This window comes from Hesperophylax consimilis, chromosome 22 (assembly GCF_061612785.1).
Source record: "Hesperophylax consimilis isolate HC1 chromosome 22, BYU_Hcon_1.0, whole genome shotgun sequence".
Lineage (NCBI taxonomy): Eukaryota > Metazoa > Arthropoda > Insecta > Trichoptera > Limnephilidae > Hesperophylax > Hesperophylax consimilis.
In genome coordinates, this window is record NC_142857.1 from 23040761 (window position 1) to 23054092 (window position 13332).

The following is a 13332-nucleotide window of genomic DNA, read 5'->3' on the forward strand; positions in this document are numbered from 1 at the left end:
TTTTAAAGTCTGTCAAAGTTCTAGTCAAGTGCTGCTATTATTTCAGTTGTGTGAAGCTACTGGTTCATAATGATACAATAACAGAACTTGAACAGGAAATTCAGAAAACTTGAAAATGAACGTTGAAATTTGATGAATTGTACAAATTCTACGAAACAACCCGTCCTAACACTTTAGGTCGCCAGCCAAAGAATGATTGCATATAATAATATTTCACTTACATCTAGATTCCAGATGTTATTTAAATGCAGGTAAATCTGTACTTGAGGTAATATCTGTACTTGATGGTAATATCTGTACTCGATGGTAATATCTGTAGGTACTCAATGGTAATATCTGTACTTGATGGTAATATCTGTACTTGATGGTAATATCTGTACTTGATGGTAATATCTGTACTTGATGGTAATATATGTACTTGATGGTAACATTTGTACTTGATGAATATATCTGTAGGTACTTGACGGTACAGACATTTGTTGTTACTTGGTGAAGAGATACAATAGGTGCACAATTATAAAACATTTATTTCGTAGGATTTGCAAGTAAAACAAACTTATAAATCTTAAATCTAAGTAGGTACTAATTTATTTTTTCTATGGAAGACAATTCAAACATTTGAGAAAAGCGGATAAATTAATCCTTTCCATCAGTTTTACAAAAAAAAACCATGGAAAATAGAATCGCTTAGATGCAGGTAGATCATCAACAATTAAAAACGTATTTACAATGACTTAGTAATACTATACCAACAAACCATCATACATTGAAATAATATATATATTTGGGATATTTAACACAATTCGGTGTCCGGGGAAACATCGCAGTAACTTCGAGACTTGACTCCACTCTAGAGTACTTGTAGGTAGGTACAAGTAAAAAAGTTAAATAACTATTATAAAATATTATTTTCCATACCAAAAGTTATACCTACTAATAATCAGTAGTTTATCGACGACATTTTATCGCACACAATTGTTTTACATGTTTAAACAATTGCACAGCTAAATTAATTTCACTTCTTTGGATACCTTCTTAGGTATATCTTACCACCATAGCATGTTTGTACTGATTTGAGCACATGCTAACACAATTTATAAGCTTGGAAAAAGTATGCGTTAGTTATAGTTAAAATTATTTTGTAAACACATTCAGTTTTGTGTGTTTATGTATGTTTGTTTTCACGGTAAATCACCAAGAAGTGCCTTAAAAAGTGTTTTTAAAACATTTTTATTACTAAGGATGCCACTGTACCAGTTTAAGAGTTTAAACATTAGCTAATCTTAAAGAAAAGTGTTAAAAATTACTATTTTTATTACAAAACTTGCTGTGGCTTTGTCTGTGCAGATAGATAAACAATAGCGCGTTTTATTTTTACCTCAAACAAATGGAACTGTTTTAACAAAACGTGTTTTTACCTGTTACAGGAGACAAAAAATATGTTTTTTCCTGTCCGGGTGATATGATGGTAACTTTCAGAGATTTCCACTCCGGGTGATATGATGGTAAATTTCAGAGATTTCCACTCCGGGTGATATGATGGTAACTTTCAGAGATTTCCACTCCGGGTGATATGATGGTAAATTTCAGAGATTTCCACACCGGGTGATATGATGGTAACTTTCAGAGATTTCCACTCCGGGTGATATGATGGTAAATTTCAGAGATTTCCACACCGGGTGATATGATGGTAACTTTCAGAGATTTCCACTCCGGGTGATATGATGGTAACTTTCAGAGATTTCCACTCCGGGTGATATGATGGTAACTTTCAGAGATTTAAGATTTTGAACAAACGAACATTTACATTTTTATTTATTGAAGACAATATTAGAGATTTGGAAACGAAAATCTGAAACAGAAAAATATAGGTCAGATCTAGGACTCGAACCCAGGACCATTGCCTTGCCGGGGTGCTGCTTTACCAACTGAGCTAATGGGACATATTTAACTGTATCATACTTCGAATAAGAACTACCGACATTGTCTTCATTTTTATTGGCAACTATCTTTATGTATATCGCAAGATTCAACCCGAACTAAATGCAATCTAGACAGTGTATTTAGATAAACATATCTTATTTTAATTTTAATGTGCGACATCTATTGACCTTTCTGCAAGTCGAGGATGAATATTTATTATATAAAAATTTGAGGTTTTACTCACTAAGTTATTAAATTATTTTTTTTACATTTTTGTTCAAATAAAAGAAGAAGATAGATATATAGATTAGTGAACCCAGCAATGATTAAACTACATTACATAGATTTAAATTCGACTCCGTATCTTATTCCAGTGCAGAGATATTGCGTTAAGTATTCCTCGGGCGTCCCCGACTTCTTCCACCATTTAAACCACTCTAAACACTCCTGGCACTAATAAGAACAAATTTTGAAATTTTCAGCGAAATCGTTCGACTACTTTTCGAGTTTTGCGAGCACAAACATACGCTGGATGAATTTTTATATATTTAGATGATATACCTACTGTAGAGAGGAATATTGACCGGCGTGTTTGTTATCCTGATATTCCAACGGGAAGTGCTTCAAAAATATGTTAAAGTTTCATTTATATCATATTTCCCCGGAACTCTTTATCTTTTTAGATTCATTTTTCTTTAATAATCTTTACACTAATTATATGAAAATCCTTTGATTAAAAAACATTGCAAAGTATACTCCAAAAATTAAATTAAAAAAAAATTGGTTCTGTTATTTAAGATGTTGAAAGCATGACAAAATTCTCAGTGTTTCTTTAAATGCTACAAAAAATATTTGCTCTCTTTTAAATAATGCAGGCTTTATGCTTATGCTTACATCTATTAATTATAATAGTTTTTTTTTAAATATTAGCTCACTCTCTCTAACATTCGTATTTACATACCTCCCTTTCAAACTATCTTCTTTTTCTTTTTAATCAATAAAGTTTTCCAGTAAATTTGCCGACGCACGATTCAACAGTTAGTAATTAAAACTTTTTTTTTTTACTTGTACCTATGGACTTGTCCGGATTGAGAAGTGTTCTGTTAGAATTTAAGATACAAAAGTCATGCTCTGCTATGTTGCAGCTTTGTATGACTACATAAGTGTTTTTATTTTTTTTAACAATACTGTAATATCTATATTTAAAAAAAAAACAATAACAAAAAAAATCTGAAAATGACTTAAATTAAAAATATTTTTTTTTGGTATCATGTAATATTAATTACCTTCCAAAGTTACTGCACTTTACTCCCGGATACCTTATGAACTCAGGTTACAATAAATATTCAATTTTAGTCATAAGCAAAGTAAGCACAGTAGGGAAAATGTGCGATTTCGAGGTCGGCGACAGACTGCAAACCGAAGGGGCAGACCGCAGACCTAATGAAGATAATAATAACAGGCAGTCTGCAGTCTGCTGCTGCGGTTTGCAGTCTGTCGTCGACCCCGCAATCGTACCTATAACCACTCCATTGCTTAGCATCTCTACCGCTGGAGCCTGCTTTATGATGTTGTTGGTCAGGTTGAAGGACATTTTGGTGATATTTAAGGACATGATGGGTGAATCAGTCATCCATGGTGAAGAGCCCACTGGAGGTGAAGGTCCTGTTGGCTTTGATGGAGAGATTTTGAAGTCTTTTGTGGTGCTCCGCGTTGTTTTGAATGTCTCCCGTTGGAGCCAGCTGTATGATGTTTTCAGTCAGGTTGTGGAACATATTGCCCAGCTGGAATGGAGAAAAAAAACATAATAACAACTAATAATTTTATTGTAAAGGAATGTGACCTTACTGGAGTACCCCATTCTAAGGTCACATTGTACATGATTTTTTGAGTGAATTGTAAATTACGTAATGCTTTTATAATAAGTATTTATGTAAACAAAGGCATGAAAACACTAGGCTTCGTATTAAGAACAACTAAAAACTTTAACTCCATACAAGCCATTAAACTGTTATACATATCTCTAGTTAGAAGCATAATTGAATACAACTCAGTTGTTTGGTCTCCCTCTTACAAAATTCACATTAATAACATTGAGCGAATACAAAAAAAGATCTACGTTTTATAAATTTTAAATTAAATATCCCACTAGAAGACTTACAATATCATTTTTTATTAAATACTTTAAAAATACACACATTGGAAGACAGGCGTAAAATTAACGACTTAACTTTTTTATTCAAAATTCTAAACTCTAAATTCGATTGTTGCGAACTTCTGCAACTCGTAAACTTACGAATACCTACAATAACAACACGACAAAATACACTATTCCAATGCAACACACATAAGCCCAATTACATTGCGAACTCCCCAATACAACGGTTACACACTATGGGAAACCAATACTTAGATGATGTCGATATATTTAATATTAACTTTGCGAATTTTGTGGATTACGTAAAACACTTATTTAAACACTATTCCCAAATGGAAGTTATATTTTTGTAAGCCATTCAAATCGCTGTATTTTTTAATTTATGTTCTTTTATTTTTAATATTTCTTTCTCATGTTTCAAAATCGTCATTAAAATTGTACCACCTACTTGTAAAAGCCTCCTGGGCGTTAAATAAATGAATAAATAAATAAATAAATAAAAAGTATGTTTGTTCATTTTTTAAAATAAGTTTTTTGTTAATGTCTTAAAACATTACAAGATTAAATTTATAAAACAAAAATATGCAATAAAAACATACTGCTGCTAAATTAAAAAAAATCCACATGTTGTCACCGGTCACTCAGCCAAGTAACCCCTCACTCCGACCTTTAATGTCTTAATACCTTAATTTTGTAAATGATATTTGTTAAAAAATAAATAGCAAAAATGTTACAAGAGACCAAAATTTCAATAGAATTTTTTACTCCAAATAATGTCAGGAATCTCTGGTTAAAGTAAGTCAATGTTGGCTGTCGAAAATTCAACAATTGTGAGAAAAATAAATTGAATAGATTCCACAACATGACTTTACCATGGATGGAATATGTGTTCTACCCCTCACATTTCTTATGTATTACATATGTAATGATTGTATATAATTTTCTGTCAGTTAGTCACCGTCACTGTCACTGAAAACTGCAGCAAAACAAAAAACGAAACTCAGAATGATATTTTGAAATATCCAGGCAGGTATTTTTTTGTGTGCTTACATTTTATAAAATTGAAAAGAATCCTTTCTTACTTTACAAAAAAGTATTTGCAAATCAATTGTTGACAAACGTAAGCAAAAAAAGCGTACAAAAGACTCAAAATTCGTATTATGATAGACACGTTAAGATGGGGGCAGGTATAAGACAGGTATCTTTTATGTTGTAAAGGTAAGGCACCACGTCTATCTACATCCCTAAAAAGGTAACTGAAGCATTAATACTTGCTTTATCTTACATGCGTCTAGGTTTTAAACCCTCGGGGCAGGTAGATACAAAGCACTCAGACATTTTACAAGTTGGACGATTCTAACCAAATTAAATGTTGCTGCAGGTTTATAGAATATGCTGATTGTCGATTTTTTACACACAACTCTGGGGATCTGGCACAGTGAAATCGATATCTTTACAATATCCGATAGAGAGAGTTAATACAACAGTTAATGCAACAGTTAATACAGCAGTTAAACAGCAGTTTACACGAAATAAATGTTTGTATTATTCAATTGGGATTTTTTGGCGTTAATTTTGTTGACTCCAGTCACAAATTACTCATTATTACTAACATAATTGATTACGTGTTACGTGACCCAGAATACTTATAGACAACCGTACCTTATCATATATTTTAAAAAATATTTTTCATTAACACCTTTACTATTATTTTGTAATGTAATTTTTTATGCATGGCACAAAGGATAACAAATTAAAAATATCTCCCGAGTAAAAATAAAATTAACATGCCGCCGACGGGAAATTAAATTAATATGGATATATTTTCAATTTGTGTGGATATTTCAGGCGACTAATTATTGCTTATAATAATTTTTTAGCCTTTATTATTGTAAATTATTTTATTTCATTTCAGTTTTATTTTATTTTAATATAATTTATTATTTCGTATATTTAAAGTTGATGTATATATCTATATATTTAAATCACAAAGTGGTGGCTTCGAAAGAAACCAAGCTTTTACCTAGATTATATCGGAACGTGCAGAAACACAGCATGAAGGCATTACTAAGATTTTAAATACTTGGTAGTTTTTTGTTCAACATACAATATTTCAGGTCCAATATACAGGGTTTTCCAATAAGATGTGTTATTTTGAATATCCCGCTATTTCGGTAGATGTTACTTTTGAAGCTGTCATTTTTTGACATTTGACAAGTAAAAACTACGCCTTTAATAAAAATGGAACGATACACGCTTCAACAACGCATTGAAATTATTTAAATTCACTTGAGTGAATCAAATGCAAATCATCTTGAGTGATGAGGCCCATTTCCGCCTCGGTGGCTTCGTCAACAAGCAAAATTGTCGCATCTGGGGCTCGGAAAACCCAAGAATTATTGTTGAAAAGCTTTCTATCCTCAACTGTGACTGTTTGGTGCGGTTTATGGTCCGGCGGAGTCATTGTACCTTACTTTTTCGAAAATAAGTCTGGGGCAACAGTTACGGTGAATGTATTGCGCTATGAGAGATGATTAATGATTTTTTTATGGCCGGAATTGGATGGTATTGATCTGGACAACGTTTACTTTCAACAAGACGGCGCTACGTGCCACACAAGCAACGAAACCATTGATCTTTTACGATTAAATATCAAAATAACAACTCTTATTGGAAAACCCTGTAGAACTGTAGGCCGACCCTAAGTAAAAAAATCTCAAACGTGCTCTATTAGGTTTTAGTTATTATCAGCACCTTAGCTCCTTAGTTCCTTAGTGCCTTGGCAAGTCGGCGCCCGAAGCGGACTGCTCCAATCGCGCCCAGGACCAGCCCTGCTCATGCTAATAGTTTTGGGATAATCCCCCCTGGAAAGGAATAGATTTTCTTACCCTGGTACTGTCTTGAATAATGTTGTCAAAGCCGTTCTTGAAGAAAAGAAGGGTTGAATCTAAAGCTTCGGCGGCTTGTCGAGCGAATTCATCCCCTTCTGAATCTTCTTTTTTCTCCGGGGTTGGTTTTCCATTCAGACCCTGGAAATATTCATTGTCATTAAAAAATATATATTTTCTGCTTTTTTTCTCTGCACAAACTAGGGATAAAATCGTACTAATATCTTACCAAGATCTTTGAAACTTCATTTCAATGTTACGAGTATGTAGAATGATCACTTAAATACAATGTTGAAATTAATAAATTCGTACTTAACTACTCTTTATTATTTTACTATCACATGAGTATTTACATATGCCAAACGCGGGCCCAACATTTGTACACGGTTGACATTTGTCACATGAGAACGGGTCGCTTCTACGATTCGTTCTTAAGTTCAACAGCTCGGCTGTGGCCTCCCTCCTACAACATGGGACTCTTCAAGACCCATGTTCACTCCTTCCTCTCCACAAAAAGACCCTCCACACAGCATCCCCAAAGATGACATAGGCCCTGAGGGAAATTATTTTCTTCAGGGCCTCCTGTGTGGAGTTAATATAAAAAAAAATATATTTTTGAAAATATAAAAATAATTTAATTATTACAAAATAATATAAGATTTCAAATTATAACAGAAAGCAAAATATATAAGTTTGTTTTCTAATTATTCTACTACTCGTGTTTATGGAAGGAGTAAGTATTTACAAAAAGAAAATTATGTTTAAAAGGTGATGGGTTAACAGTGTTCAAAGTCTTATTAAAAAACTACAAACGTAATTCAACATTATTTTTTAATTATAAACTAATGTTTATAATATAACGTTTTTTTATGCAAAGCACAAAGGATAGCAAATTATTATAAGCAATAATTAGTTACATGAAATATCCATACAAATCAAAATAAAGTTGGTTGTTTACAGGTGAAAAAAATATAATAAGCAGTATTTGTTGATTGAAGTACTGGTACATGTTGAATTATTTGGCGGGTTGGAAATAAGCCGACGTAGCTCAGTGGTCCAGAGTACCTGACCGGACATCAGAAGGTGCGGGTTCAATTCCCGTCGGCGGCATTTATTTTTACTCTGGAGATATTTTCAATTTGTTTGGATATTTCAGGCGACTAGTAATTCAACATGCAAATTAACATAATTCAATTCTTAAATTAGCTACAAACATAATTCAATCTTCAAATTAACTACAAATATAATTCAATACACACAATTTTAGAGAATTCGTTTTAAAACAATAGCCTTTTTTTAAATGCTAGATATTATAGATTGTATTAAGGGTACGATAATATGTAATTATCCAATTTCAGTGTGTTAATTTTCTTTTAAAATTGTTCATATTTCGATGTTTCTGTTCCCTTAATTCTGTTTTTAAACAAAAATATATTTGACAATTTCACACCTAAATATAAATAGTGGTGCTGAGTCGTGGTCGTTCTCAACAAAAGGTAATAATAATTACCTAATTATCGTTTTATTATCATCTGATTAGTGCAGGGTATCCTAGAATTTTAGGTCACTTCAATAGAAATCATTTATAAAACATAGCCCTTTTCCAATCCACAAAGATTTGTCAAGAATGAAAACTTTATACTTTTTTCAAACAGCGATAGACCAAAATGGCTCTATAATTATCTATATATTGGAGTGAAATGGTTTAACTACTTACCCATCAATATGAGATTGGAAAAAAATATACAATAAACACACTCTTTCAATACACAGTATTTCTAAATTAATATTCTTAATATAATATAATAAAATAAAATTAATTAATTCCCAATATAATATAATAAACATACTCTTTCTATACATAGTATTTCTAAAATTAGTATACTTGCTAATATATTTATTTATTTATACTGGGTTTTTACAGACGATCTCACTTACGTGAGAAGAATCCAGTTATAAAAACTCAGTTAACATACAAATAGGTACAACAATAACCAAAATCTACTCAGCCATAGGACACATTAATTTTCGTATACGTAAATATCTAATACCTACATTTTCAGAAACTAATATGATATAATAAACATACTCTTTCAATACATAGTATTTCTAAATTACTATACTTCCTAATATAATATAATAAACATTCTCTTTCGATACATAGTAATTTTAAATTAGTATGCTTTCTAATATAATATAATAAACATACTCTTTCAATACACAGTATTTCAAAATTATTATGCTTCCTAATATAATATAATAATTCTCAATAGTAAAATATAAATATCCCTTTTTACTCTTCTTCTTTTTTCAATACTCATTTACATTTATAATATAAGTAATAAGATCTCTTACTGAAAAGCTTCTGAAAAAGGTATGTTAAAACTTTATTTATCTATGTCTACTTTGCCTTTTTGGAAGGAGAATTTCTTCTAAAAAGGGTTTTATACGATTATTATTACGTAAAAATAATCAAATGAACCTCAAAAAACTTAAAATATATTATGTTATTTGTATCATTAAGATCAATAAAGAATAAAAATTAAACATATACATGAATTTATATTTATGTATTTATTTTGGTTCAACTTTATAATTACATCTGCATTCATTATTATTATTTGTGTAAAACGTCTAATTTAAAAAAATATATTGTTAAATAAACACACCATTTACTAATATACAGGGTGTCCTGGGGTAAAGTGCGCTAACTTCGGGAGATGGTTCTACATGATAAAAAAAGTTCAACAAGTAAAAAAGGGGAATAACTATTTTCAAAATTCCAACGTTTTAAAGTAGTTTTTAGGTAAAAAAAATTGAAATGTTAGAATGGAAAAGTTGGAATTTCGAAAAATGTTATGTTTCTTTTTTACTTCTACCATCATGTAGAATCACCCCCCTAAGTCAGCGCACTTTACCCCCGGAAACCCTGGATACGAGATCTGTCTTTAAAAATGAAATAATCATAACTAAGGAATTTTGCTCTGGCAAAAAATAATGGCATTTCTAAATACAGCAGTAAATGTTCCATACATAATAGTTTTAAAATAACTAACTTTCCAATGTACGTGATAAATAGTGCATACATAATATTAATACAAAACCAATGTCAAGGAGATTCCGAAAAAACAAGCGATTGATCCAAATCCAATGTTTAAAATAAAATGTACCAAATTGATTCGATCTGTTTGCTACTCACCCGTGGCTAATTTTTGCTTACAAATAATATAATTCGACAAGCTTTGGACGTTTGTTTTTTGTAGGTTAACTGAATGCTGTAATTGCTAGCTATGTAGTTACAGATTAGGATAATAATATCGAATATTCGGATAAATTGCTCAACGTAAAAAAAGACAGTCTGCACTAAATTGTTTTCTTTTGATTTTTTAAAATAATTATTTGACTTTGACCGTGAGATTTTATATTCAACGTATATTGAAAATAAGTTCCAAACATATAACAACGCTAATTTATTGTACACGGGAATACCAGTAAAGTCAAACAAAACATGAAGAAACGAGGAAATATCCCGTAAATATTAATACACTGACTAAATTATAAAATATCGTTAATATTTAAGGAATAAATATCAATATCCATAGTATTCTTGAAAGCTAAATATCTTCCTGACCTAGAAAAAGTGAATAAGTTGTGTACTAAAGGTTCATCCAGGAAATTTATTTAATTCGTGGAAATATAATGTTTTAAAAAATAGGAACGCAATCGAAAAAGAGTCGAATAAATGAAGCAAAAATGATGCGATTTGTTCGTGCACTAAAAGCACGTGTGATCCAATTAGGTGATCGGAACAGTAGGCATGCAATGGGTAAAGAGTAGATTGAATAAGAAGATCGAATAAAATAGTAAAATAGGCATTCAATCGGTAAAGAGTGAACTGAATAAGAAGATTGTAAAAATAGAATAGATTGTAAAAACTGCATAAGAACGTAATAATTGACATGGAATCGGTAAAGAGTGGTCTGAATAAGAAGATTTAAAAAAATGTGCATGCAATCGGAAAAGAGTAGACTGAATAAGAACGTAAAAATAGGCATGCAATCGGAAAAGAGTAGACCGAATAAGAACGTAAAAATAGGCATGCAATCGGTAAAGAGTGGACTTAATAATATGATTGTAAAAATATGCATGCAATCGGAAAAGAGTAGACTGAAAAATAACGTAAAAATAGGTATGCAATCGGTAAAGAGGGGACTGAATAAAACAATTGTAAAATATGCATGTAATCGGAAAAGAATAGACTGAATAAGAACATAAACATAGTTATGCGATCGGTAAAGAGTGGACTGAATAAAAAGATTATAAAATATGCATGCAATTGGAAAGAGTAGACTGAACTACATTAAGGACATCAAATCTTGGCTTAAGGAAATATCGGAAGAAGAAGTAGCTAATATATTTAAAACATCATCTTAGTTGCTGAAAACGTATACTAACATATATAGTCCCCCTCAGCACAGGATCTCATAGTGAGGAGGACTTCAATGATCTGTTTTAATGTTATATATATATTTTATTTCATGTGCCATACAAAAATGTACCTAATTATTTAAAAAAGTAACTAAATAAAAAAAAAATAAAAAAATAAAAATAAGAATGTCAAAATAAGCATGCAATCGCTAGAGAGTGGACATAAAATAATAGATCAGTAAAGAGTAGACTGAATTAGAACGGAAAAATAGGTATGCAATCGATAAAGAGTTGACTGAATAAGGAGGTTGGAAAATAATGCAAATACGATGTTACATGTATTATTATCGTAATGAAACAGATTAATGAAAGGAATGTTTAGTGCAAATGGAAGACAACCCAGGAAGATATGGCACGGGCAAATTAATGTAGTACCCATTATTAAAAGTTTTAAAACGACAGAAAGTTAGTTAAACCACGCATTGAATTGAATCACGAAAATGTTTGTATTTTATCTAAAACCGTATTTTTATTTGTTGATAAGTGTCATACAAGCGTGGCACGGAATCACCAGTTCATTGATAAGCAAACAAAAACCACGAGTGTCTGGTCACATGTCACGTATACCGTATATCGTGTATGGAACCAAACAAAAATGTGCGTTAAAATATGGGCCTATGGAACTATTGCTAAAATATAGGAGAAAGGTCGAATACTAATGACCAAATGTAGGAGATAGATCTAATACTAATAACCAAATAGAGGAGATAGGTCTAATACTAATGACCAAATATAGGAGATGAGTGTAGTAGGAAATAGTTCTAATAATAATGACAAGATATTGGAGACAGGCCTAATATTAGTGATAAAATGTAGGAGATAAGTACTAATACTAGTGGGGGTAATTTTATTCGATGAAAAACATATCTGAATAAGTTTTTTAGTACTTCGAAAAATTTGGTGAGGTTAGGTTAGATTTTTAAAATAATCACACAACTAAACCTAACCGTTCAATCTAACTAACCATCACGCCGTTTCTCCGCAGGGGCAGGCAGAGAGAAAATAACTCGGTCTTAGCACAGATTTCTTGCCTCATTCACATTCATACATACTCTTCTCTTATTCTCACTCTTGACATGGCCAGTCTCGAGTACTTATATGGTTCACTTGATGTGTTTCAAAATAACTTGTACAATGCAAATCACTGATAAACAACCATTGATGTAGGGTTTGTTGATCGGTTGTGTAAAATTTAAAACATGTTTATTAGTAAGAGGTATATTATTTATTATTATTATATGACTAACCTGCATACAGATGGTGGCCACAAGGGCGATTGTGAGAAAGGAAGATAGATTCGTCATAACGATAAGTATCGACTAATTGCGGCGGGTTATACAGGGAAAACAGCGTGCTGCCAACAAACTTGTTTCCAACAGAAATCTCTTGTACTGACTGTAGTGCTCATGTTATTATCTATGCTTCTCGATCGGTTATTTAGAAAGAAACTAATAGAAAGCAGAAGGATGCAACCAATAAGTAATATATATTTTAAAATAAAAGAAGTGATGAGAAGAAAAATGTACTTAATTAATGAAAGTCTCTCAAAGGACCTTTATATGTATATAACTGGTTATTTTTTTATTTCTTAAGACGACGCTACAAGCCAAAAATGTGTATATTCTTGGTATATATCGTAGGTAATAGGCATTAAAATCACTTGACAAACGGAGTCTAGAAACGTTCGATTTCAAGCAAATAACTGTTTTTTATTTATTTCGTAAATAATTTTATAAGAAAGCAAAAAAGTTTATCAAGTAAAACTGTCACAGATAATCTTAGCTAAAATACTGTATTTTTAAAAAGTTGTTTCCTTTATGCGTTCATACATTTCAATTGAAATTTTTTTTTTTTTTTGTGGTTTGTATTTTTATT

At 31.2% G+C, this 13332-nt stretch overlaps 1 protein-coding gene across 1 annotated transcript; it reads right to left on the bottom strand.

The window, feature by feature from the left end:
• Window positions 1-514: 514 nt before the first annotated feature.
• On the bottom strand, window positions 515-12839 carry LOC149413266 (uncharacterized). The gene is made up of 3 exons (XM_089644857.1): window positions 12705-12839; window positions 6970-7110; window positions 515-3707 (listed from the first exon to the last, which is right to left on the bottom strand). The coding sequence occupies exons 1-3, from the start codon at window positions 12759-12761 to the stop codon at window positions 3549-3551; spliced, it is 357 nt and encodes a 118-aa protein (XP_089500983.1). The 5' UTR covers window positions 12762-12839; the 3' UTR covers window positions 515-3548.
• Between the last annotated feature and the right edge of the window lie 493 nt (window positions 12840-13332).

Bases quoted from the DNA above. Each gene is read 5' to 3' on its own strand.
- LOC149413266 (XM_089644857.1), bottom strand. From the start codon at position 12,761: ATGACGAATCTATCTTCCTTTCTCACAATCGCCCTTGTGGCCACCATC. The intron at 7,111-12,704 runs GTTAGTCATATA...GAATATTTCCAG, and splicing joins TGGCCACCATCTGTATGCAG to GGTCTGAATGGAAAACCAAC. The intron at 3,708-6,969 runs GTAAGAAAATCT...TCTCCATTCCAG, and splicing joins TTATTCAAGACAGTACCAGG to CTGGGCAATATGTTCCACAA.